Source organism: Anguilla anguilla, chromosome 11 (genome assembly GCF_013347855.1).
Source record: "Anguilla anguilla isolate fAngAng1 chromosome 11, fAngAng1.pri, whole genome shotgun sequence".
Classification (NCBI taxonomy): Eukaryota; Metazoa; Chordata; class Actinopteri; order Anguilliformes; family Anguillidae; genus Anguilla; species Anguilla anguilla.
The window spans coordinates 6,834,141-6,858,900 of NC_049211.1; the positions used below are offsets into that span (position 1 = coordinate 6,834,141).

At 47.4% G+C, this 24,760-nt stretch overlaps 1 protein-coding gene across 13 annotated transcripts in view; it reads right to left on the reverse strand.

Moving 5' to 3' along the window:
* LOC118207290 (arginine-glutamic acid dipeptide repeats protein-like) overlaps window positions 1–24,760 on the reverse strand; it is a 183,462-nt gene that overhangs the window by 42,938 nt on the left and 115,764 nt on the right. For 8 of the 13 annotated variants that reach the window (XM_035380702.1, XM_035380704.1, XM_035380703.1 and 5 more), the window contains 6 exons: window positions 18,657–18,762; window positions 18,095–18,191; window positions 16,243–16,347; window positions 4,506–4,554; window positions 2,421–2,545; window positions 1,791–1,890 (listed from right to left, as the gene is read on the reverse strand). In XM_035380702.1, the coding sequence (XP_035236593.1) occupies window positions 1,791–1,890; window positions 2,421–2,545; window positions 4,506–4,554; window positions 16,243–16,347; window positions 18,095–18,191; window positions 18,657–18,762 (582 nt within the window). Of the gene's footprint in view, window positions 1–1,790; window positions 1,891–2,420; window positions 2,546–4,505; window positions 4,555–9,609; window positions 9,984–16,242; window positions 16,348–18,094; window positions 18,192–18,656; window positions 18,763–24,760 lie in introns of those variants that run through there. The other 5 variants (XM_035380712.1, XM_035380709.1, XM_035380711.1 and 2 more) reach the window with 3 other exon arrangements.

A 24,760-nucleotide genomic window follows, 5' to 3' on the forward strand; every position in this document is an offset into this window, starting at 1 on the left:
CACTTATCTTTTATGGATTTTTTTTCTGGGCTCATATTGAAATGTACTGCATAAATATCGGAAAAGCTTTACTTCTTGAAATTTATTTGATGAGCGCTTATTAATTTCTAATAAAATCTAGCAGCCCTGTGGCCGCAATTATGCGAGACGTATTCTAAAACACTTGTAATAATTAGAATTACAGCGTAGCCTTTAAAGCTGGGCACCGTTACGATAGTTATAATAAAAAGACAGTCGCGAAGGTGGAGAGCAATTCAGTAAACTATCTGTACCGCAAACCCCGTATAAAGAGACGACAAAAGAAAAGCAATATTTTTATTGGACAACAAAAACTACCGCTTAGGATATATGTTTGCAATTACGCATTGGCCCATGAGAAACATATTGTTTCATGGAAACATGTCATGTAAAAATAAAAAAAACTTTCCTCTTTACCACCTTTAACCCAAACCAGGCACTGCATACGTTTAATTTTGATGAAATTTTAATAGGCATGCATGCGACACAGTTTGTTTCTGCAACATTTAACGCGACAAAAATCGCTCACAATAATCTGTTCCACCCAAATTAACTCATTATGCAAGCCCCGCCCACAATGTGGTCCATAATCCTTCACTGTCCCATCACTGTCATAGACTCGTTCTCCCAATTACTAAATGCATTAATAAGGGTACTCCTGTATATATTCCCATAATGAAATTAATAGATATCTGTATATGCGTCTCTATTACAATATCCTTCCGAACATACAACACTTATGAACGCACAGTACACACACACAAAATCAAACATCCTTTTTTTACGCTATTAAAAACCTGGACAAATTATGGTTAATGGTCGGAAAGAAACGGATAAATGAATTCATTAGTGCACTTTGCAAACAGCTAAAGCAAAACCCATTAATATTACCGGGACACGCAGGCAAGCAAAGCTAAGCAGACACACGGAACATTCCGTAGGAGGCGCGTTTAATTCAGCTCTAATAAACACAAGCCATTAAAAGCCATCACTAGTCATTTGCGGCGTGTGTCCGTTAACTAAACGCCAAACGAGGGGGTCGTACCTCACGCGTTTCATCAGTGAGGCTTCGCCGAGCAGAAATCACATTCATAACGCATAATAGCTACAGTACGGAGCTGACACCGCGCTCGATTTATAGACGTTATTAAGCAAACAGCCATTTGCAGGCTGCCGGTTATATTGTATCTGATAAGTCATCACAGATAACGTATCCTCTTCACTTCGCCCCCGCTGCAATTAACAGCAAAGCCTTGTGTGGGCTGTTGTGGAGGGGGGGAAGGGGGATATTGTCACGCAAATAAAACACTGAAGGAAATGCTTGTCTGGTTCAGTTTATCCACAAGCGTTTTGCCCACACAGCCGACACCTTTTCACCGGATTTGTGGAAAGGAGGAGAGAAAGCGAGCGGCACTTCCTGTCTGCGGTTTGTCGTGCGGCGCATCGAATCTTTCCCGAGGACGAGACGGGTTTTGCCAGCGAGGCGCTGATTACAGAGCAGCAAGCGCTCCCTCTCCACAGAACGGACCGAATACAGAAGCGCTCTTATCCCTGCACGGTCCGCAACTATCCATAATTCATCTGCTGCTCCGCTGCATCCGTTTCACCGTTCGCCAATGATTTTTTTTAGCATTTTACCTTGCGTGTGCGTGAGTGTGCACGGGTGTGCGCTGATGTGCACACATACACACAACAATGAAAATAAACAAAATGGAGTGGTTGAGACTCGTGGGGGAAATGGCGGTGTTTAGGGGGGGGGGGGGGCAGCTCACCGTGTTTAAAGCGTTTAGCGTAGTGTCGTCCCGCGATGCAGCCAGGCAGCCGTCCTCAGTGGACCCGCCATCGCACATCCCTGCGAAGGCCGCCATGCTCCTGCACACAGAGAGAGAGAGACGGGACAGCGGGGAGAAGCACACACACAAAACAGTCAGCTGCTGCACCCAAAGACCAGCACATACTGGGCTATGTGCACTATAGGATGCACTGGACAAAATTCAGTAAAGCTCTGATTTCAGCACATACTGGACTATGTGCACTACAGATATGACTGAACACAATTAAGTTAAACTCTGATTTCAGCACATACTGGGCTATGTGCACTACAGAAATCACTGAACAAAATTCAGTTAAGCCCTGATTTCAGCACATACTGGGCCATTTGCACTATAGGATTCACCCGGACAAAAATGCAGTAAAGCTCTGATTTGAAAGACAGATTAGCCAGTGCAGATTTTACATTAAGGCAAATTAACCAGTGCAGATTTTACACTAAAGCAGATTAGCCAATGCAATTTTTCCATTAAACCAGATTTTACACTAAGACAGGGTCCAGGTGGAATGCAGTCTGTGTGCCTGAAAGCTCCAGCAGGTGTGGTTGCCAGGTTGGGCGGGCTGTTGCTCACCTGGCAGCTCTCAGGTACATCAGGAGGTCGCAGTCGTTCACCCCGGGCATCCAAACCAGCTCCTCATTCTCAGTCACCACCTGGCCACCGGGGGGTGGGAGGGGCTGCAGCTCCGGGAGCTTGGCCTGATTGGACAAGAGCACACGGTGAGAGACGGGGCCAGCATAATCAAGGCACATAAACTCAGTGCAAAATACAAACTTGCCATAATAAAATTATGGAGGCTTTTGTTTGGTTAACCTACATATCAAAAGAAAAAAGCACAGCTTCCAGTGCCTTCATGTAATTTCATACACCAATTTACTTATTTAAATGTATTCTATGGCTACTATTAGATTAGTGCGTGGGACAATATGAACTTGGTTTAGCAGAAAATGTGAAAAAGACACAGAAAGCGAAGTGTCCAAGGAAATTAATGTTTATTTTCTGCCCATATTCGCCGTCTTGACTTCTTGCGATCTTCACATAATGTAAAAATTCTGTGCTTGGTTTATTGAAGAAAATACTACTTCAATATGCCTTCATAAACTGCAATCCGGGCTCTTCCTGGCTTCTCAAATAAAAATTTTATTACAAACACAGCACACGGCAAAAGTAATAATTCATAATCATCATATTGGCACTATTTGGTGGATGGATTTTTTGGACCTTTCTTCTTTAAAGCTGCACCAGAGGGGTGTGTTATTCCTGCAGAATAAGGCTAGCACGGATGAGGCCTCCTCGCTGCCGCACGGGCACGGAAACCGCCGAACGCCAGGTGTCGCGCCGCCCCCACCCACGGCGTTTGTGAACGCCACGCCGCCATCTTCTCGCAAGCTAGGCCCAGGCTGAGGCTACTGCAGGCCACGCTATCCGCTAAAGCATTTCTTCCAAAGTGACAAAAGCGGTGGAGCCACCTGATCTCTGTTTAAAGGTCCATAGGAGGCCCATAGGAGGCCCATAGGAGGCCCATAGGAGGCCCATAGGAGGTCCATAGGAGGTCCATAGGAGGTCCATAGGAGGCCCTGAGCGCCCGTGTGCTGTATTTGGCGGGATGACATCGCGTGCGAGCGATTAGCAACCGAGGCTAAAGGACAGCTGGAAGCTCGGAGCTCTGCGAAGACCAACAAGGAGATCTCAACCTCCCACTTTCCCCAGGATCAGCGCCGAGCCACAGGTGTGGGGGAGAAACGCGGAGCGACAGGGCCGTGATAACTCCTGAGCCGCTTTTATGTTGAGGTATCGCGTGAAACCCCCCCCCCCCCTTCTCAGATTAAACAGGTGGAATTACGCGCCTCCCAGGACGAGCTGCCCCCCCCCGCAGCTGAGCAAACACGAGGAGGACGAAGCCAGTGTGACACAAGGACAGTGATATCAGGTGACAGCACACCTTCTGCAAGCCTGCGGGCTCTTTAGTGTGTGTGTGTGTGAGCGTGTGTGTGTGTGTGTGTGTGTGTGTGTGTGTGTGCTTGTGTGGTGTGTGTGTGTGTGTGTGTGTGTGTGTGTGCTTGTGTGGACGTGTGTGTGTGTGATGTGTGTGTGTGGACTGTATGTGTATGGTGTGAGTGACAGCAAAGAAACTCAATTCAAGGTCAATTCAAGGGGTTTTCAAATATTCTCAAATTTTAACTGTCATCTGTTTCATCTGTCAGAGCAATACAGACCCAAACACACTGACTGCAACTAAATGACTAACTCCAAACTCATTTGTTGCAAAACAGGATGATTAGAGTGTATCTTATAACACTACCGGGGCCTATTGGTCCATCTGGGGGTTAGCTATGATGTTCCACCAGAGCTTTACTCTGGATGGAAACACGTACGCCTGTCGCACCACCAGGGTGTAAATCTTCATCTAGCAGAAACAAGATGGAGGACGTACTGTATGGAACGATGGCCAGTGCAGGCATTCGCCCGTATTCATTTTTACTGATTCAAGTTCTTCAGGTTGTGAAAATAATAAAACGTCCACCATAATATAAAAAACTGACTGGGTATTGTTTTTTTCATATACATACAATGCGCCTCTGAAGTAAATTTATAATGAACTTATTTTTTGTAAGAGAGGGTTATAGTATGAAGTGAGCTTGGACGGAGGGGACTTACCTGGTGACTGGGACCCACTCGAATCTCCCCTTGCGTGCTGTTTAGGCGCCTGAGAGAGAGAGAGAAAGACCGTTTCAACTTAATACGTGGAACATTTACCTTTACCTTCCACTTTTAAAACGCACACCCTTAATATGGCCGATTCTCAAAGAGTGTACCGCATCAAAGATCCTGGATCACAAGATAAATATTAAAGTGCATTATTAAAGAAAAATAAAATAATAAGGAATCATTTTCACACTGGACAAAAACCCAATTTGCTTCCACAAATATGCAGCTGAAGAATGAATAACTGCTCATATCCTTTCGACCGCCTGGACGTGATTGGGCCATTCCATTAGAAAAGGGCAAAAAGATTACTGCATCTTATTTTAACTTCACCACTTGGCCAGCAAAACACATCTTACAATTTGTATATCCACGTGCTAACTTATTTTCAGTCTTCTTACAAATTGGAAGCATTAGCTTGTTGGCTAGCCAAGTTAGTTTCATTCATGGAAGGATGCAAATTACGAAACAGATTAAACAGAGGCCTAACATTGCACAACATAGTGCAAATGATCAGAATATTTTCCCCTAATCCGTTTTTAGATGTTTCCGTTGTTCTTCAAATCTGGCCAAAATGAAAAAGGATGCACAAATATGATGCAAGGGCTACAGTTCTCCGTGGACTCGTTTTGAGGAATACCAACACCAGAGTTACTCTGAATCCAAGCGCATTCAAAAACAGAGCTGTGGCCAAGCATTCCAGACTGTAGGTTCATACCACAAAACAGGGCTGCTCCACGTCAGTGCCAGAGGACCACAGCGCGAGGGCTTTCATTGCAGTCAGGTAGTTACCCATCCCGATTCAAATAATCACAAGCTTGACTGAGCCAATTCAGCCCGGCTCAGTGACGGTGACAAACCTGAACGAAGTTTAGACCTCAACCGTAGGCCTGTGAGCCGCACCATCAGATTACTGCTAATGTACGGCCATCCATACAGATTCAGCATTAGCAAAGATGGTGGCATCCCACCAACTTCCAATGCCTGCCTCTGGCAGTGGAGGCTAACATGCTATAGGGCTAGCAGTCAGCCAATTTACGTGTGATCCTAAGTGAGATGGAGACCTGGACTGGAGAGTGAGAGACCCCCCACCAACATTCAGTCAAGAAAAATATGTCTGCTACTCAAGAGTAAGAGTGAGAAAGAGTATATATTTCCCCTCTATTGTGTCAAGAATAAAGGCCCCACATTTCATTTGGGTCTGTTTTGAACAGGTGCTCAAAACAAAACCGAAATTAAATGTGGGGCCTTTATTCTCGACACAATAGAGGGGAAATAAATATTTTTTAAATCTAACTGTAAATGTTGCAGCCTTCTCAGCGTGTTTTCCGTTGAGCAGATACTGCGCAGGCAGCGGTAAGAGAGCCCCGAACACAAACACAGACGGGAGGGACAGGCTATGAAATGGCTGCCGTAGCGAACGCCCGTAACCATGGCGACATCAATTTAATAATAGTGTTCCGATCTCCAGCTGCAGTGCATTAAAGAAAATGACAAGATGTTCCTTTGAAACAGACCCTTCCCCCTCGTTGCCATGGCAATAGCCAGATTCCTCCAACCCCCCCCACCTCCACCCCCCTCCAATAAGGGCTAACGTGGTACAGCCCAGAAACTGTCAGTATGATTTGCGTCCAGTGAAACTCGCTCCCCATCGCAAGGGGAGGCCTGGAGGAGGGCCAGGAGGGACCAGGTCCTCCTGTTACATTAAAAGTCTTAACGCTGTAACTGTAAAGGGTGCGTATTGTACAGCCACCCCCCCCCCCCCCCCCCCCCCAAAATCCTCCACTCCCCAGCCCTTTGGCTGCCAGCACTGTCAAACCACCTGACAGCGAAAATGGCAGGCATACACGCCACAGAGAAGAGTTACCGAGTTCATATACAGCACCTCCTAACGGAAACATTCAGGCACAGGCCTACAAAAAATAGGCGCACGTACTATCTGCAGGCAATCGTACAATCTCCCAGAGCATGTTATACCAGTAATTCCATGTTTTATAAGATAATTCTTCTAAAAGTTAGACACAGGTCGCTGTTGGCGACGCAGCTGTAACAACTCTGCCTTGGTTTGTGCGTAAGAATGTGTGTAAATTGCCGTTTTCGCTCTTGGGCACCTGACGTTATCCCGGTGATCTCAAAATCAATCACGTGCACGTGTGTCGGTACGTGTGCCTAGGAGTTGGGAGTGTCAACGCGATGTTCCCATCGTCTGAACTTTTACCTGAACGTCAGCGTGCGCAATCATTTCACCATTTCCCGCAACTGGTTGTCCCATAGTTCTCTGCAAGTCATTGCTCGCAACGCCCCATGCGATGCAGTTAAATCTGCATTATAGGAACTGTATTACAGCGCAAAAAATCAGAAGACCTCTTGGACCGGGTTTTCTGCATGTAAGAGCACATGATGGTGTACTATCTATCTAGTATTTGGGATGCATTAGTGCGCTCCTAAATTTTCACCTCAGGAGCACATGTGCTCCTTGGTGGAAAAAAAATGTTGGCGCAGAGCCCTGTCTGGGACACGATCGCGCAAACTAGGCCATATCGCAATAACGGCTTTAATACGCATAAAACTTTGCACGAGATGCAGAGTCCCGCGCCATTGCACTCTCCCCACAGCCTCAGTGACCCCAGACCGTGGTGTGCCGTTGTGAACTGTGGAATGGAGAGAGGAACGAACGCCCTGCAAGAGACAGGAGTTTCAGTGTGCTCCACAATAACCTCTGCAAAATACATTTCCGTTTGCTCCATTCTGAATAATTCACATCTACATAAAAAATGTAGGCTACATACCACTCTGATTGTACGACAACAAGGACCACAAAACTTTAATATTAACAAAATCCTCCTTTAAGATAGGCACTCTAAATTTGGAGATGGGGAAAGCAGGCTGCAAGTCACATATTCTGAAGACAATGGTAAGCCAGCAGTGTACACATATTTACACACAGGGGTGCATGAAAATACTGGGGTCTTTATTTATTTTTAATTTAACATTTTTATCTGCCAAACTCACAATCAAATCCACACAGACAACAGCAGCTATCTAGACTCGTACTCTGCTTAACGGTACAACAAGCAAGCTGGAATATGTGGAATATCTTCTTCCATTAAACACACAAAACACAGAAACCTGGTTGCAGTTTGCACTTCTGCTATAATATGAAACACATACGTATTCACCAACATGGACAAACAAAAACAGGTTACTGACACCAGCCCCAGAATCGCTATAACTTGCTTCCCTAGCATCAACTCGGAATTTGCATTGCTGAACTCCCTTGCAATTTTCCCATGTTCAGTCACTGGCTTTCCCACAGGCCAAGCAAAACACATATTTCCCAAGATGTACATTTGCTATAGGCTACATTTGCTCGGATACGAGCAGACGGGTCTCATTAACGGGGAGCTCTGTCTGCCAGCAGTAAGCTGAACGGGCCCACGGGGTCAACGTACCATTCGAAAATCTGTTTATCTACCTGACATTTACACGGCTAACATACGTTAAACGAACACCCAGATTTAACAGAAGGCACACGACCGAGAAACAAGCCTGAACAGAAGGAATAAACAGCCCACACACTACTCTTGTGCGTCCGTACTTCAGTTAATTTGCACATACAGGTGACACTTCAAATCATCTGCGAATCTAAATATTGGCCATATGGGCAGGTAAAATTAATGGTGTAGAGCTCCCTGATCTTTGATCATATCTCCTCCTCTCAAATTCTTTAAAAAAAAAAAATCTGGCAAAAGCCTGCAAGATTGAAAACGCATTCAACTCGCTTTTCAGAAAAAGGAAAAGTATGTTGACTGTAACAAGCCTGATCACTGCTTGAAGCATAATCACTGGAAGAAATGTAGTTACTTAAATTTAGTTAGATGCTTTAAAAACCAAGGGGAAAACAGCAAATAACCCATATATATTCAATTACACCATTTCAGGTCACTACTTGTCTTCTGTATACAATTTATTTTACAAATCCTTCTAAAAAAAAAAAGCTCTTGAAACTTTCTTTGGGTTACTTGACATGATCTGTACTGCAAATCAGTCGCTTTGAGACATGCCAAATTAAAACAAAACCACAGACGCACACCTGAGCTATACACTCAGCTACATACATACATTTAAAGGGTATTTTGGAAACGACGATACAAAATTGCATCTTTACATGAAACCACATTTATTTCTATCTTGCCCATAAAATAATGCGTGAAATTAAACTATTGTCAGCAGTCCATTGGGTATAAAGCAACACATAAAGCAACCCTGGGGTCAAGTCAAATGATTTCGATAATTATACGAAGTATTGAACTTGATCTTACCAAGCCATCTCGCTGGCTTCCCCTAGTCAAAACAACGCATCAACCCAGCGTTTTGAGTCGACAATTGGGACAGCAATCAAGACTAACCCCGCCCCCGTCATCAATTTCACCCAATCGTCGCAGTTCGTACCAGTCCATCCAAACATTACCATCATGGCTAAATGGCACACTAGGCCCCAACCTTCATTAGGCTTTTCGACACATCCATAGATACGCGCGAGCTTATGTAAACTTCCTAGCAACATCCTTCTCATGCCATCTCGGTTGTAAACACAGGAATGCAAAGCGCTGCAAAATGGAGGTCTGACAAGCACCGCTTATGTTACAGAGACAGCACAAATAACAGTGGAGGAAACGAAGTTAGCCAGCTAGCATGATCAAATCAGTGACCATTGAATGCACAAACACGAAAACAGCGTCACATACGAGTTGACCACAACAACGAAACAGCGGGCTATTTAGTAGCTTCGATAACTTGCATTCTGCTACAATGACAATAGCTAATGCAGACTGCTTCGACATAGCCAGCTTGCTATCATCAGCTAACGTTACAGAGCGGCGACTGAACGTGCGGGAGCTTGCGACAGCACCATCAGAATACCAGCGGCATAAATATTTTAGCTATAGCGATAACCAGCGAAACGTTTTGCAGCCTACAGGCGAAGACGATATCGAGGCAGCAAAAACAACGGCGGACTTTTATATATAACATATAACGCTTAATGCAAACCTACCTTCGCGGACTGAACAGGTCGTCCATGTCGGAAACGAAGAGCTTGCGCTCAGTGTTGACAGTTAGCCTGCTGCTGTGGCTGGGATAAACTGTCCCTTCCCACCTAGCCGTTTCTCGGTACTCAAAATGGAGGCGCACGCAGTCTCTCGCTCTCTCTCTCTCGCAGAGGTTTTCACTGAGCTTGTGCTATGACCTCAGCCTTCACGCACAGCGTACAAAGTTCCCGTTCTGACAGACACAACTGAGCATGTGCCGCGACCTTAACCACAGACACGCTGGAAACGCAATCCATCTCTCCGCCAGTCTTTTCCATAAACAAGGCCAACTTGCGAAGCCGCTGACGCCCAGCACTGCATACCAAACAAGCGGGGAGGGAGGGAGCTACGAGCGCGACAGGCAGGGAGACAGACAGTGGGGCCCCGTACGGGGGGTTTTCTGACAGACAACAGTCACAGGTCCAAGCTCTTCCCTATTTCCCCCTTGAGGTGCCCCGTCTTCGAAATATAATGTTTAACGCCTCCAAAATGTATGTTTCTTCACGCCAGAACACAAGGTATTTGCATGTAATTTTCCGCCTGCTGAAAGAGAATCTTAGCCTACGTCGTTAAAAAAATGAACCTTTATAAATACTCTCTTTATGTGGCAGTATGTATGTCTGTGATAGGCTTATATACTTGCTTTTCCACGACCAACACTCGCTTCGGACGTGCACTACAAATATTCATAAAGCAGCCACGTTTTTGTTCAACGGCCGTAAAAGCTAAGCAACCTATAATTTTAATATAAGTTGTGCATGGGGAAAGAAACAGAGTAGAAAATCAACAGGCTGCCCCAGTCTCCAACATATACAGTATTTTTAAGTAAGGACTTAAAAAATTATAGCCTATATTTTACTTCAATTAAATGCTAAATTGATTTAAACAGAAGTAGGTCTACACATTGATTATCCAAACCAATTTACAGCTAAGGCAAATTACACACATGAATTATTTGAAAATGTAAATTACACAAACACGCACAGTTTTTTTTTCAGAATATCCATCATAACTTTACTCCTTGAATAATCCTTGTACCGTTCTCAGAAAATGATATACAAACCAAGACTGTTCTTGTTTGCGTATAAATTCCAGAAAACATTCGGGAATAAATACGAGGGATTGAGAATTAGCCTCCTGCTGGCTGCTTTCATGCACACTAAAACAGACCTAAGTAACGACGAATATTTCACAAATTAATGCAAATTTAACCTTGCATTCAACTGAAATTTATGCCAAGTCAGAGACATAAGCAAATATGTGCATATCAGAAAAAAACTATTCATTTAACAATTTGTGTTACATAAATAAATAAATAAATATATAAATAAATGCAAAGTCGGTCAGATTTCACCGAAAAATCAAAGATAAAATGTGCAAAGACAGCATGGTAGTTTTGTGCGATGAATTTACCAAACAGCTTTTCATCCGAGGCCCAGCGCGTGCTTTGCAGCATCTAGCCGAGAAGCGCGCAAACAGGGAAGTGGATTATTAAACATTGGTGTGCATACTCATCTCCGCTAATTTTGACCCCCAGCGTGCCTTTTTTTATTTACCTGGATGTGACCAGGGAACAGTGCAGGCGGACATGTCGTGAACACTGTGACCGTTGTGCATGCTGCAGATAACAGAGTACTCCGTCTACAAATTCATTACTTTTTTTTTTTTGTTTTTTTTTGTGCTGATATCAGGAGTGTCGTTTATTTTGCATGACAACCGCAAAGCTGAGCAGCCTTTCCCCGGGGAAATATTATGCACTGACCTTTCATGGCTTTGACTAAATGTCAGTTTCTGTTCCTTGGGCAGTGTGATGATTTAAGCACAATATCAAGACCGATTTTATCATTAAAAAAAAAAAAAAAAAAAAAGATTTCCATGTAAGATCTACAATTTCTGTACCACAAAGAGGAGTTAAAAGTATATTGTGCAGTATATTGTTGAGTGACGTAAACGAGTTGCGATGGGGTAAAACCTGGAGTTTCCCTTTGGGCAGAATCTGACTGAAATGTACAACGTGACGCCCTGCTTGTGACGTTGGAATAGGTTGCATCTACAGTTGTGGGGCTGTTGAAAAAAGACCAGTGAAAATTTTCACAAAATTACAACTGATTGATTATGATGTTCACTGTAAGGAAGTTGAACATTAAACTTCATAGTGTATTTCAAATTGTTATTCGTGTTTTTTTTTTCCAGAAAACATAAATCTCAAAATATTAGCACAGAAACTGAAATGTAAATGTAGAACTTTACCCATTAAGAAAGCAACTGTAGCCTAATCACTTACATTCAGTGTAGATACTTGTCAGCCTTGCATTTCGAAACTGTACATTTAGAAATCTTGTAGAAACCATTTGTTGGTCTTAACTGGAAAAATAACATCCAATAAGCTTCCCAACCAAGTTATGTCTGAATTGTGTTAGATATGAGGAAGAGAAATTAAAACATTATCTGTATTAAAAAAATCTCTGTTGTCTACTTGCAAAAATGCAACTACTGCAAAGAAAATTTAGACCAGAACTCAAAGTACGTTATGTGCAAGGACTAAAACACAGAATAGTAACAATAATAATAATGTAACAAAAACAGTCCTACAGATTAATACGAAAAATATGGGCAAGCGCAGGGACTTTCTCCGGTAACACCAAAACTAAATTAGAAAAACTTTGGAGTGGGGCGGTTCCATTCATTTTACAGACATATGCTTAAAAGCCGAGGCATTTTATTTGTGGAATTTTTTCTCATCTCACTGCACAGAGTACCTAATACAAGCCTCTTCATTTTTAAGAAATACTGAACAATTTCAGCGACTCTATGCGATACACCACACATTTGAATTCCAAGGATTCACACATGCATTATTTTACAGCTCCTCTGTCATTAATTATCTTGCTCAAGGGAACAACAGTTCTTCCACGTGACGTGTTATATAACTTAGAGATATGGATGTGGCTGCATGTGTATGCATGAGCGTGTCATCGTTTTTTCCATCCCAAACTCTGACTGGGAAGCAGCGTTCAAGATGAATTTGTGGACATAATTTACTCTTTTCCCCTGCAGTCTCCACTGATACCGTAATGATGTAGCATGCAAATAAAATACAGTGAAGCAAACTACCCCTGACAGAGTGAGCGTGTATCCCCTCCTTAACTCACAAGTCCACCTGCTAAGGGATATAAGTACCTTATCAACCACCAATTATTCAGTTTTTCGCAAATATAAATAACCCAAGTGCACAGTAGAAAAACAACTTTGGCTACTATCCGGCTGCATCATTTGCAACATTGCACTTAACAATCATGTAGCTACTAATAAAGCTGCGTTGTTATATAAAGCCCAACCACTTACATCCTCCAAAAATGTCTTATTGAAGCACTAAAATATTTATGACCATCAGTGTAACCCAGCAGCAACTCTAAATGCTTACCAATCTGAAGTTCATCAGAATAACATGATGAAGAGCTGATTGGTTTAACCTGCAAGATAACACCCACTAAAAACAAGACATTGAGACAACACCAATTCATCATGGTATCCTTATAATATTAGAAACTTCTAAAGATTGGAGCCTTCATGGCAAAGCCAAATCAATGTTTTTTCTATTGTCTATTCTATCATTGAAAAAAAATCACAGCACATGACCAGTATGCTAGTCAGACTGTATGATCCAGAATTCATTCCCTAAAATCCAAATAAGGGATGTGATTTTGGGTCAGTTATGCTTTTACTGGAAACTAGTTCTTATCAGTTAACCATTAAAATAAAAATCATTAAATTTGAATCATATGAAAGGTAAATTCATAGTATAACAGGTCATGTAATAGTGCTTCACACTGGGAATATGTAGGCAAATAGGCTGTTTACTTTTCCACATCCATTAAACCTTTCTAAAAAAACAAACCATGTACAAAATGTGAAGATATAATTTCTACTCCTTACCTATAGCACAGAATTAAAGACTTTCACAGTAAAGCGAAATAGACGTTTCACAGAGTGTCAGTGAGGGTAAGTTCGCTGCGCTAGTTTAGCAGCTGCGCTGTAACCAGGCCGCTGGAGCCCAGGCCAGTGTGCTCAGCTGCTGCTGGCACCGCCGCCCGCCCTGGCCCTGTGTCGGTGGCTTCGTACGGGGCTTATCCTTAATATAACTGAGCTTAGCTCCGGCTCTGCCCTGCGAAAAACGCAGGCTCTACATGACAAATTTGGCATTTAACTTGTTTATCCCCCCTTTTTTTTTCTCATAAAAAGCCCAGATGGGACAGACTTCTCTCCTGGCAAGACGTTTTGTACCGAGGCATTCGAACCCCGATCCGGAGGCATTTGAGTAGCGCACGCGCCGGGTCACCAAGTCAACACCGGCGTCGCTTTTCGGTCGCGGTGTTTCATGTATGCTGCAGCGCACCGGTTTTCCCATACAGGAAGTGACCCAACTGTGCTGAAATATGGGAGGCGGGGCTAAAATCTCAATGCATTTTGCAGAGGGAGAAACTGCAGTGTGTGTGTCGTGGATAACACTCTTTTTGCTGGAATGGGCTCTCATCTGTTGTCAGTCTACAGTTATTCATTTAATTACTCCACACCTGCCAGTGATCCAGCCACACACTCACCCATGCACAGTGTGTGTGTGTGTGTGTGTGTGTGTGTGTGCGCGTGCGTGTATGAGTGTGTGTGTGAGTGTGTGTGTGTGAGTGTGTGTGTGTATGAGTGTGAGCGTGTGTGTGTGTGTGTGAGTGTGTGAGTGTGTGTGTATGAGTGTGTGAGCATGTGTGCGTGCGTGTATGTGTGTGTGTGTGTGTGAGAGTGTGTGTGTGTGTGTGTGTATGAGTGTGAGCGTGTGTGTGTGTGTGAGTGTGTGAGTGTGTGTGTATGAGTGTGTGAGCATGTGTGCGTGCGTGTATGTGTGTGTGTATGTGAGTGTGTATGAGTGTGTGAGCATGTGTGTGTGTGTGAGTGTGTGTGTATGAGTGTGTGAGCATGTGTGCGTGCGTGTATGTGTGTGTGTGTGTGTATGTGAGTGTGTATGAGTGTGTGAGCATGTGAGTGTGTGTGAGTGTGTATGTGAGTGTGTATGAGTGTGTGAGCATGTGTGTGTGTGTGTGTGTGAGTGCGTGTGTATGAGTGTGTGAGCATGTGTGCGTGCGTGTATGTGTGTGTGTGTGTGTATGTGAGTGTGTATGAGTGTGTGAGCATGTGTGTGTGTGTGTGTGTGTGAGTGTGTGTGTATGAGTGTGTGAGCATGTGTGCGTGCGTGTGTGCGTGTGTGTGTGTGTATGAGTGTGTGTGTGTGCGCGTGCGTGTATGAGTGTGTGTGAGTGTGTAATAGCATAAATATATTTTTCTTCATTATAGTATTAGAGTTTGAGCCCATTCAGCTTCAGACCAGACGGAATACTGACTGAGTGCAAACCGCTACAATGCTTGTGTGCGTATAAAGTTTGCGTTATTTAAAACGACGGAGGCCCTTTCAGCAGTAACGCAGCGCGGCGCAGATTGCCCCGCAGCCTTAATCAGGGCCACGCAGCGCAGCGGGGGGGGGGGGGGGGGGGGGAGATTAGAGCCGGCTGCTCGGGGTGGTCTGACAACTGACGTTAATCTACAGCGAGCGCCGCTCGCTCCCAAGCCGGACGGCGGAGAGTCCTTTCCGCGCGCGCATAAAAGGGCTGTCGTTCTTTCACCGGAGCTCCGAGTTTTATTCCAGTTGTGATAGTGCGCTGCACAGTTACTAAAAACCACGGGAGAAATGTTGGCACTCAATCTCAAGAAGCACACCACGTCGGGCTGAAGTAATAAAATGATTCTTTCCTACTGGAGTGCACCGCAAACGTCAAGTTAAAAAATACTGCTGTATTATATTCACGACAGTTCTACAAAATTATTACCAGTGCTGTAAAAAGGTAAACGCTACAGCTGCCTAAAACTACTACATAATTTCATATCTGCAAACTTGCCTATGTTATTTAAAACAAATCATAACTGACTAAATGCACAGATTTTTTGCCATACATTAGCTGAATATTATAAAAGTATATTTTTAATATAAACAACAGAAGGTGATGCAAATCTGCAAAGGTCTCTACAGCTGCTCAGTAAAATAAGAACAGTTCTTATAGGAAGAATGCCATTAAATAAAACAAGACTGAAAGCTAAAAATTAATAAATGCATGAATGTTACTGCGCATTAGATACCCACATCCTGTGTGTGACCTTGAGTTCTGGATTTTCACAAGTCAAGAGCCTTTGATGGTAAAACACAAAACTGTACCTGAGCAGCATTTAAATATAATCTCTGTACACCTGCAGGGCTTCGAGAAGCATTAAGGAGCTAATTATATAGCAAGCAACTATATAACTGAACTACAACTCCCACGCAGTCTTTAACCCACACAGATTTGCCTGCGATTACGTCTGCCACCACTAGGTGGAGAGACGTAAATGCGACCACCCAGCATGCATCTCTGCGTGTCGGTCAACAGCAAATCTGCAGCGGAGGTGGTGTCGCAGCTGCGCAGTTTGTCTTCTGCAGCACTGTGGGACTCAGGTTTGAGCTGCAGGAGGAGGGTTGGGTTTCTGTGCGCAGATATCAAGGGACTCAATCTCAATCTCACCTGGTCTCTGGGTTGTATCCCAGGATGTAGAAAAAGGAGTCGATGCGGGCTTTGAACTCCCGGGCAACGAAGATGTCGGAGAAATGGGAGATGTTGCATTTCCCTCTGAAAGAGAGAAAAAAAACACACATAAATGTTATCGTTTTCGCTAAAAGCACATTCGACAAAAACAGTCATTTACCACTGCATTGGCTGGGTAAACTTTCAACTGAGTTCAAGTGTTCTGTTCCGATGTACTTGTAAGCAACAAAAAAAAAACCCTGCATGTAAAAACTTGACGTTAACAACAGGAAGGATCAGGCCGCTAACGGGCTTATTAGCGACGGTAGAGCACGACGCCCCTTCATCCCGTGTGCTGCTCACTGACGCACCGCAGATCAAGTGGGCCCCCGCACACACACAAAACACCCGCTACAGCTCCACAAACCACATCTTGACATAATTTCGCTCCTCTACCATGTCTTTTTTCTCCTTTTTCTCTTTAATATTTAACGTCGACATCCATCACAATAACACTGGCGACGGGGGCTATCTTTCCACTTCCTGCCAGTCCCCCCCCCCCCCCCCCCAAAAACGAACAATACCTTCCCCCCCCCCCCCCAGGAGATGAAAGGAGGTGTGCGGGTTAGAGCCGGGGATTACCGCACCCGGCTGGAATGTTCCGGAGCGTATCTAGGGCCCTCTAAGGCGAATCAAAAGGCTCTCTGTAGCAGCAGAAGTTGCTGCTAATTTGCCCTGAAATCAGCGGTTGGAGACGTGAGCTTTGAACACAGCCGTGCCGACCGAGAGTCCAGATGGTTTTTGTTAAAAGAAAAGAAGGGGGAAAAAAACGAAGAAGAAAAAAAAAAAAGCAACTCACATGAGCGCAGTGGGGGAAAAAAAGAAGATAAAGAACGGCACTATCTGGTTTCCATCCCAGAAAATAACCACGCCTGTCTCCTTCTTAACGAAGTTAACCACGGCCAGAATGGCGGCGTTACCCTCCACAGCGCTCAGCGCATTTAATAATGGAGAAATATCCACCGCTGTCTGTTCACTTACACGTTAGCGCAGGCTAACTCAGTGGTGTCCGAGTTCATCTCTGTAAACAGCGCTGGTCTTAATCTGAAGCGCCGTGTACACCCCCCCCCCCTAAGAGGAGAGCTCACAGCTGCTCTGCATGCAGAGGAGGCCTCACCCTTCTCATTAAGCGCATGAGCAGCCTCGCCTTCGGTCTCTCAGACGCAGACCGCCAGGCTTCGGAGCAGGTAGCCTAGCGCTGCCTAACGGGGGGGGGGGTGCAGTGCTCTGCCTAACCAGGGGGGGAAGGGGGGGGGGGTGCAGTGCTCTGCCTAACGGGGGGGGGGGGGGGGGGTGCAGTGTGCTTTCACACGCTATGAGTGTCAGAAACAGAGCGGCTCCCATCTGGAGCCACAGACCGAAACGTCTGAAAGAGCTACGTGGAACTCTGCGGTAGAGCAGATGAAGGCAGAGCAGGCATCGACCACCCCCCCCCCCCCACAACCCCCCCCCCAACCCGGCCTGCCCCCCGCGTGTGCGTACACAGGTGTGGTACCTGAGAGCAGCAGCATGGTAGTGCCCCCCCCCCTCGTGTGTGTGCGCAGGTGCGGTACCTGAGAGCAGCGGCGTGGTAGCCCCCCCCCCCCTCCTCATGTGCGTGCGCAGGTGCGGTACCTGAGAGCAGCGGCGTGGTAGCCCCCCCCCCCTCCTCATGTGCGTGCGCAGGTGCGGTACCTGAGAGCAGCGGCGTGGTAGCCCCCCCCCCCCCCCTCCTCATGTGCGTGCGCAGGTGCGGTACCTGAGAGCAGCGGCGTGGTAGTGCCCCCCCCGTGTGCGTGCGCAGGTGCGGTACCTGAGAGCAGCCGCGTGGTAGGTGTCCACGTAGTCTGAGATGAAGAGCTCCCGGCTCTTGACCACCGGATCGGTGATGACCAGCTCTCGCCCAGAATCTGGAAGGAGGAGGGGGAACGGGGGTCAGCGATGGTGAGGGGGGTAGGGTGTGTGCAACAGGACAATGGAGGGGGGGGGTCATAATATTGACGGGAACATGGTGAACTAGTGCTGCTCAGCCGCAGTCGGGTGGAGTTAATTCCCTGCTGTGCGATGTGCGTAGCAGCCAGCGCAGATCCTTTGCTGACGCCGGGCCCTCAGGGGCCACATCTCAGCAGAACTTATTTGGACATGACAGAATCCAGGACTCGCTGCTCGCTTATCCAGGGGACAGATTGCGGATAAGTGCTTTATTCTGATTCCCAGCACCTTCTGAGAGGCTGCTCTTCTCACAGACACTTTGCATGCCCCGTTACTTCTCATGCCTTACTTATTTTTCACCTGTACACCACAGCACAAATAAGCACTTTTCTTGTCCTTTAAAAAAAAAAAAAAAATTTTTTGGCACAAAGTGAGGCGCTCACCGTTCTCGTTGTTGCGGTCCTGCACCAGGTGCTGGTACACGGAGTCCGGGACCTCCGACTGCCGGTAGTACCATTTCACGCTCATCAGCAGATGGTCCCGTTTACTCTGGAATGGATGGCAAGAGGGAGGGGACAAAAAAAAAAAAAGGAAGAATCCGATAAAGCAAACAGACATAACTTTGTTTGTTAACGGCGTCACAAATTGGCTCCGGAGCAAACAGACACGCGCTCCGGTTGTTGGTTCATCGTACGCTCCCCTCGCCAAAGCACCGTGCGGAACTAAGTCAATTAAAAAGGGATTGAGAGCTCTTAATTCTTTAATAAAATTAACATAAAACATCCTGCGCGCTGCAGTCCGGGGGGAAATGAAAAGGGCAGAGGAATGAATCTTTGACTTCGCCTCAGAGTATTTAAATCTCCAGATTTTCCACAAGCAAAACAAGGGAGGAAATCCAACTGCTAAAGATCACTGAACCGATGACGACGAGGCCATCAAAATCCAATCAACCAGCGAACTCGCTGTTTACCCAGCGTCTGGGGTTCTCCTGTGAACGTGAACCTTGAACACTGCCACCTAACGTCAGCCTATGGGACTGAAGGTTCCGAAGAAACCTGCAGTTCCACAAAACGAACAGCGAGTGGCAGCACTGAGTCAAATATCGGTTTCACAAGCCATTTCACAAGCCATTTATAATACAGCCAAGGGTGTGGGGGAGAGAAGAAAAAAAAGAAAAGGGGTTAGGCAAGACATGTTTTCATTCATTCACATGAAATATTTATTATCCTTCCACACACACACAAACCGACCTGACCATTCAGAGCATTTAAAATAACAGGGGGGGGGAAGGTGGAAATAAACCCCAACAGCCTGGCTTCGGCTGGCTGTCACAAAGAAGCCAGAAATCACAGCGGCGTTTAAAATGGCTGTGGATGCCAGCCTCCAGCCACAGGGAAGGGCGTCGCCGTGCCAGAGCGGGGAAAGGAGAGACAGACGCCCATCCCGCACGGCGTCCATTACCGTGACGGCGTCCGCGGTTCCCCGCGCTGCCGGAAGCCGCCGCTCGGACGCGTTTTTTTTTTTTAACGCGCCTACCTCGGCTGCGTTACACGAGCAGGTGCGTTACGCGCGCGGAGAGAGGGGCGCGGCGCTCACCCCGAGCGGTTCACACGCCCCGTCAGAGCGGCGCGGCGCCCGGGGGCGTTCTCACGCAGAGACGCGCTGGCACGGAGAGCGCCTGTCAGTCACGGTTAAGAGCAGGGAAATTCAGCCTCTCAGAGGCCCGCCGCAGCGTGAGACAGAAGGCTGACTTAACCTCCGTTCCCCGTGACAGCTCCGAACAGGCCCAGTGTGCACCACCGCCACATAAAAAAGCTTTAAAAAGACTGTATTTGTAACAAAATTCCATGTCCTCGTCCCAGAAAAGTAGAATTTGTGGGTTCTCGCACTTTACGCAAACACGCACACACACAAGCACGCGCACACACACACACGCAGTCACACACACACATGCACGTACAGTCACACACACACATGCACACACGCATGCACATACACACACGCATGCGCACACAACACACACAAATGCATGCACACATGCACACGTACACACATGTACACACACACACACACACACATGCATGCATGCATGCACACATGCACACACACACACATGCACACATGCACACATGTACACACACACACACACACGCTTGCGTGACTCATGTTCCCAATCTGCAGCTTACGGAGCTGCTAATTACACCTGACTTATGGTATTATCTCCATCTCCGCGGCGCCCGATGTTTCCGCTGATACTGTCGGCTGTGTGGCATTGTGTGTTCGCCGGGCTGGGCTTGTGTGTCTCTGAGGCTATAGGTTCCATCGCTGCCGTTGTAGCCTGGAGCACAGCCCTGTACTGGAACTGCTTCTGTAAATATCCAGCGGTCTGAATGGACTGTGTGCGTAAGAGTGTAAGCAGTCATAAGTCGCTGTGGATAAGACTGCCCGCTACATGCCAAAAATGTCAAAAGAATGAGAGAGAGAGAGAGAGAGAGAGAGAGAGAGAGAGAGAGAGAGAGAGCACACTGGGCCTCCAGAAACAGCACAGCATCCGTTTCCTGAGGTCTCCTGGATAACCCAACAGGGGTAACCCTACAGAGTAATGGTACAGAGTAAGAATAGAGTCTTCCTACAGAGTAACAGTATAGAGTAACCCTACAGAGTAACGAAACAGAGTAACAATACAGAGTCACCCTACAGAGTAACAGTACAGAGTAACCCAATAGAGTAACAGTATAATGTAACCTTACAGAGTAACAGTATAGAGTAACCCTGCAGAGTAACAGTACAGAGTAACCCCACAGAGCAAGCTGGGAGTGGCCATGTGTATCTGAGTGAAATAAACTAACGCTATGCTCCTGCCTTCAGGTACATTTAACACTTCTGCACAGTTTACACTCAGCCTCACACAGAGCCTCGTAAAGCTCTGAATGTTTCAGAGAGGTACCGTGCATTTAAAAAACAAAATAAAACATTCCTCTTGCAGTCCTTTTTAAAAAACCATAAACACAAATCAACACGATACCTCTGACCTTTCCTTTAGCGAGTCCACAGACTGGAAACGACGCTTTCATTATCGCGGCCTAATTATGTTTGCACGCAGGCCGGACCAGACGCTCGCGCTGAATGAAATCACGGCGGTGAGCGCTCTCGGGCAGACGCGGGCGCGGGGAGCCCATTAGAATGACAATGCCCGATTGGTTAGCGGGAATTCCTGGCCGCGTTTGGAGCGGCGGCCATCTCCCTGTCCCGGGGCCTTCTCAGACAGCCCAAAAAAACAAAACAGCCCCTTCTCCACCTCAGAGGGAGAAAGGGAGGACAGAGGGAGAGAGAGAGAAAGGGAGGACAGGGAAAGAGAGGGAGGGAGGGAGGACAGGGGGAGAGGGAGGGAGGGAGGACGGGGGAGGGAGGGAGGACAGGGGGAGAGAGAAACATAAACTCAAATCCAAGTTTCCATTTCTGCACTGAATATGTCTGCATCCCCCCTCAGACTGAGGTGAGGTATGAGGCTGCAGAGGGGTTTTTTTTGCAGTGTGTAAGAGCAACAGCTGTAGATATGGGGGACGGTACTGAGACATTCCTCTGTAGGCTCGCCAGCAACACCGCCCCCCCCCCCTACTCTAAACCCCCCCCCCCACTCTAAACCGCCCCCCACCGCCTCCCTCGCCCCCCACCCCGCTCTTTTGTAAGTGTAACGTGTCAGAGCAGTGCCAGTGAGGACCCCCAGCTTTCCCCATTCCAACTGAGAGACCAGAGGGGGCTGGGGGGGAATGGGGGGGGTCAAAGTTTAAGGTGCAGAGCAGGCAGCTAACACCTCACTGCCATGCAGAGAACAGTCAGACACATAATGACCCGGTCAGGGCTGTGTGAGGGGTGCAGGATCATTTGAGGGCAGCAGGCCTGTTGTAGGGGTGCAGGGCTATTTGAGGGGCGCAGGGTCGTTTAAGGGGCACAGGGCTGCCTGAGGGGGTGCAGTCTGAGAATGCCACTCTGGACACACTTGAGATCAGAGCACCAGAGCGGCCCTCACAGAGCTGCAGAGCGAGGGGCACAAATCACTCTCATCCCTGGCGGGCGAGGGGTTTGGGGGGGCGGGGGGGGGGGTATCCTGCTCTCACACACGTCCCAGAGTGAGACCGAAAAGCACAAATCTGTGCAGTTTGGCACTTTATATGAAACTCGTTTGAATGGAAATTAAAGGCAATGATTACTCGGTCGCTTTGACAGTAAAATGGTGTGCAGATTTCCCCTCTGCTGGTCGTTCGGGGGTGGGGGATGGGGGAGGGGGAGGGGGAGGGGGAATTGGGGGTTTAGAGGGGATCCTCCTATTCCTGGCAAAGCTTTCAGGTTGGCTGCCAATCAAAAAGGCTCGTCCAATAGGCTCACAGTTCAGGTTACCCACATGAGCCCTGGGGATTAGAGGGAGATGGAATCCCAGCAGGCCATGGGGCAGTCCTTCATCGGGCCTGAGAAGAAACGAGGGACAGCGGTGCCCGCTAACGCGCGTTCACAGGGAACAGAAGCGCTGCTCGAACCCCAGGCCTTACAGGGGAGTGTCAGTGCGCAGAAATGAGAGGAACTGAGCACGCAGAGCTAGTTAGCCCTCTGGAGAGCAGGTTTATTTGGAACGTTTTTTTCAAAATTCCAAGTCAGTGTTCTAGAACTCCTCTGCTTTCAGTCACCAGCAGTGAGTGTGACATCAGCATTAGAATGTTCAGTTAAGAAGATTCTCATCTTTGTGACCTCACACCTTAAAAGGTTAAAAGAAGGAAAAAACTTCCTGGAAAAAGCCCGGTCGCTCCAGCCTGTCACTCAGGGAACACTAACAGGAAGTCTGTGTTTATTTTACGCGTTCGGACTGCGCTGCTCCGTCCTGCTGCTCGGCCGGCCGGCACAGCGCTCCGCTCAGGCCTGCTGCAGAAGCGGCCGCCGCGGCGAGCACTACCTCGCTGTCAGGGAAACGGAGCAGGGCAGGCTGGGCCGGGGGGGGGGGGGTGGGGGTGGAGCTACGCCACAGCTGTCTGTCTAACGCACAACAGCACTTTGATTGAGGCTTAAAGAAGAGGTGAAGACTCCTCTGTAGAGGGGAATGGAGTCTGAAAGATGGTGTGTTGAGTGTTGAGTGGAGGGGAGTGATGAGTGGGGGGGGGGGCGATGGATGGGTTTAGTAGGCGTTTTCGCTGGGCGTGAGGCTGAGCGCTCTGGGAACGTGTGTGACTGAGCTACACACACTCTGTAAGCACTTCCATCTGCCCTTCAGCGGTACACACACGCACGCACACACACACACGCGCGCACACACACACACACACACACACACACACGCACATACACACACACGCACATACACACACACACACACATACACACACCACGCACACGCACATACATAAACATGCACAGGAATTCACATCGTCCCTTCAAAAATGGCAAGAAAAAAAAAATGAAAAGGAGCTAATTTAAGGACAATTTATTCGCCAAAAGTGTCTTTTACAAGCAACAGTCAAGCGCTCGTTAAACCGGAACAAAGGCTCGTTAAGCTGACGGGCTCTCAAACCCTGATAAACCTCACGCTAATAACAGCAAACCAGCGGTAATTACATGTTTTCTCGCTGAAAAATCCCGCGTACAGATTTCTCCTCCTCTCTGCGTGTCAAAAACAACAAATGGAAGAAGAGAAGAGAGAAGAGGTGGGGGGGGGGGGGGGGGGGGGGGGGGAGAAGGGGGGGTGGGGGGGGGGGGGGGGGGGGGGGGGAGTCACAGCTGTGGCTGCAGCCTCAGTCAGGACCTCTCTGCGCCGCTCAGCGTCGTCTCTAACACTGCCCGCCTTATTTAGATATTAAATCTCCGCTGGCTTTGAAGACCGGCTGCCCATCTGTCATCCCGGGTCCATATTGGATTCGATGAGCATTAGCCAGTTCAAAGTGGGAGATTTCCACTGTAACAAAGCCAGGGTTCTTTTTTTCTTTTTTTTTCTTTCTTCCTTCGCTGCCCCATCAAAGTGAGTCGTGTTACAGAATTACAGCCCCCCCCCCCCCCCCCCCCGCCCCCCCCGCCCCCCAAACAGAGCGGCAGTGCAGACCGAGGCCCCCCCGTCCCGGGCCCTCGGACACGGCGGGGTAGCGAGGCCCTCTCTGCCCTCGCGCGCGGGTCGCTTTAAAATGGCGTGTGGCACTTAAAACGGACCGCCATTCGCCGGGGTGTCAGAGGAAGCAGGGGCTCGTGGGAAAGCGCGTGGGGCCGCTGAGTAAGGCGCATCGCGGCTGGACGAGCGCAGCCCTAAACGCCGCCATTAATGAGGGCTATCCGCTATCAGCCGCCATCGAACCACTTCAGATTAAATTCAATTTTGCTTATAGCGCATTCTACAGAAAACCGTCACACAGACGCTTTACAGAGCAGCAGAGCATCAGAGCCCCGCCCAACAGGGGGCGCTGTAAAAGGCCCGCAGAGGCGCAGACGGGACGCACAGCGACCCGCTAACTCCAGCAGGACAGGAAGTGCTCTTTTTAGACCTCAAACAGAACCCACACGGTCACATAAATCG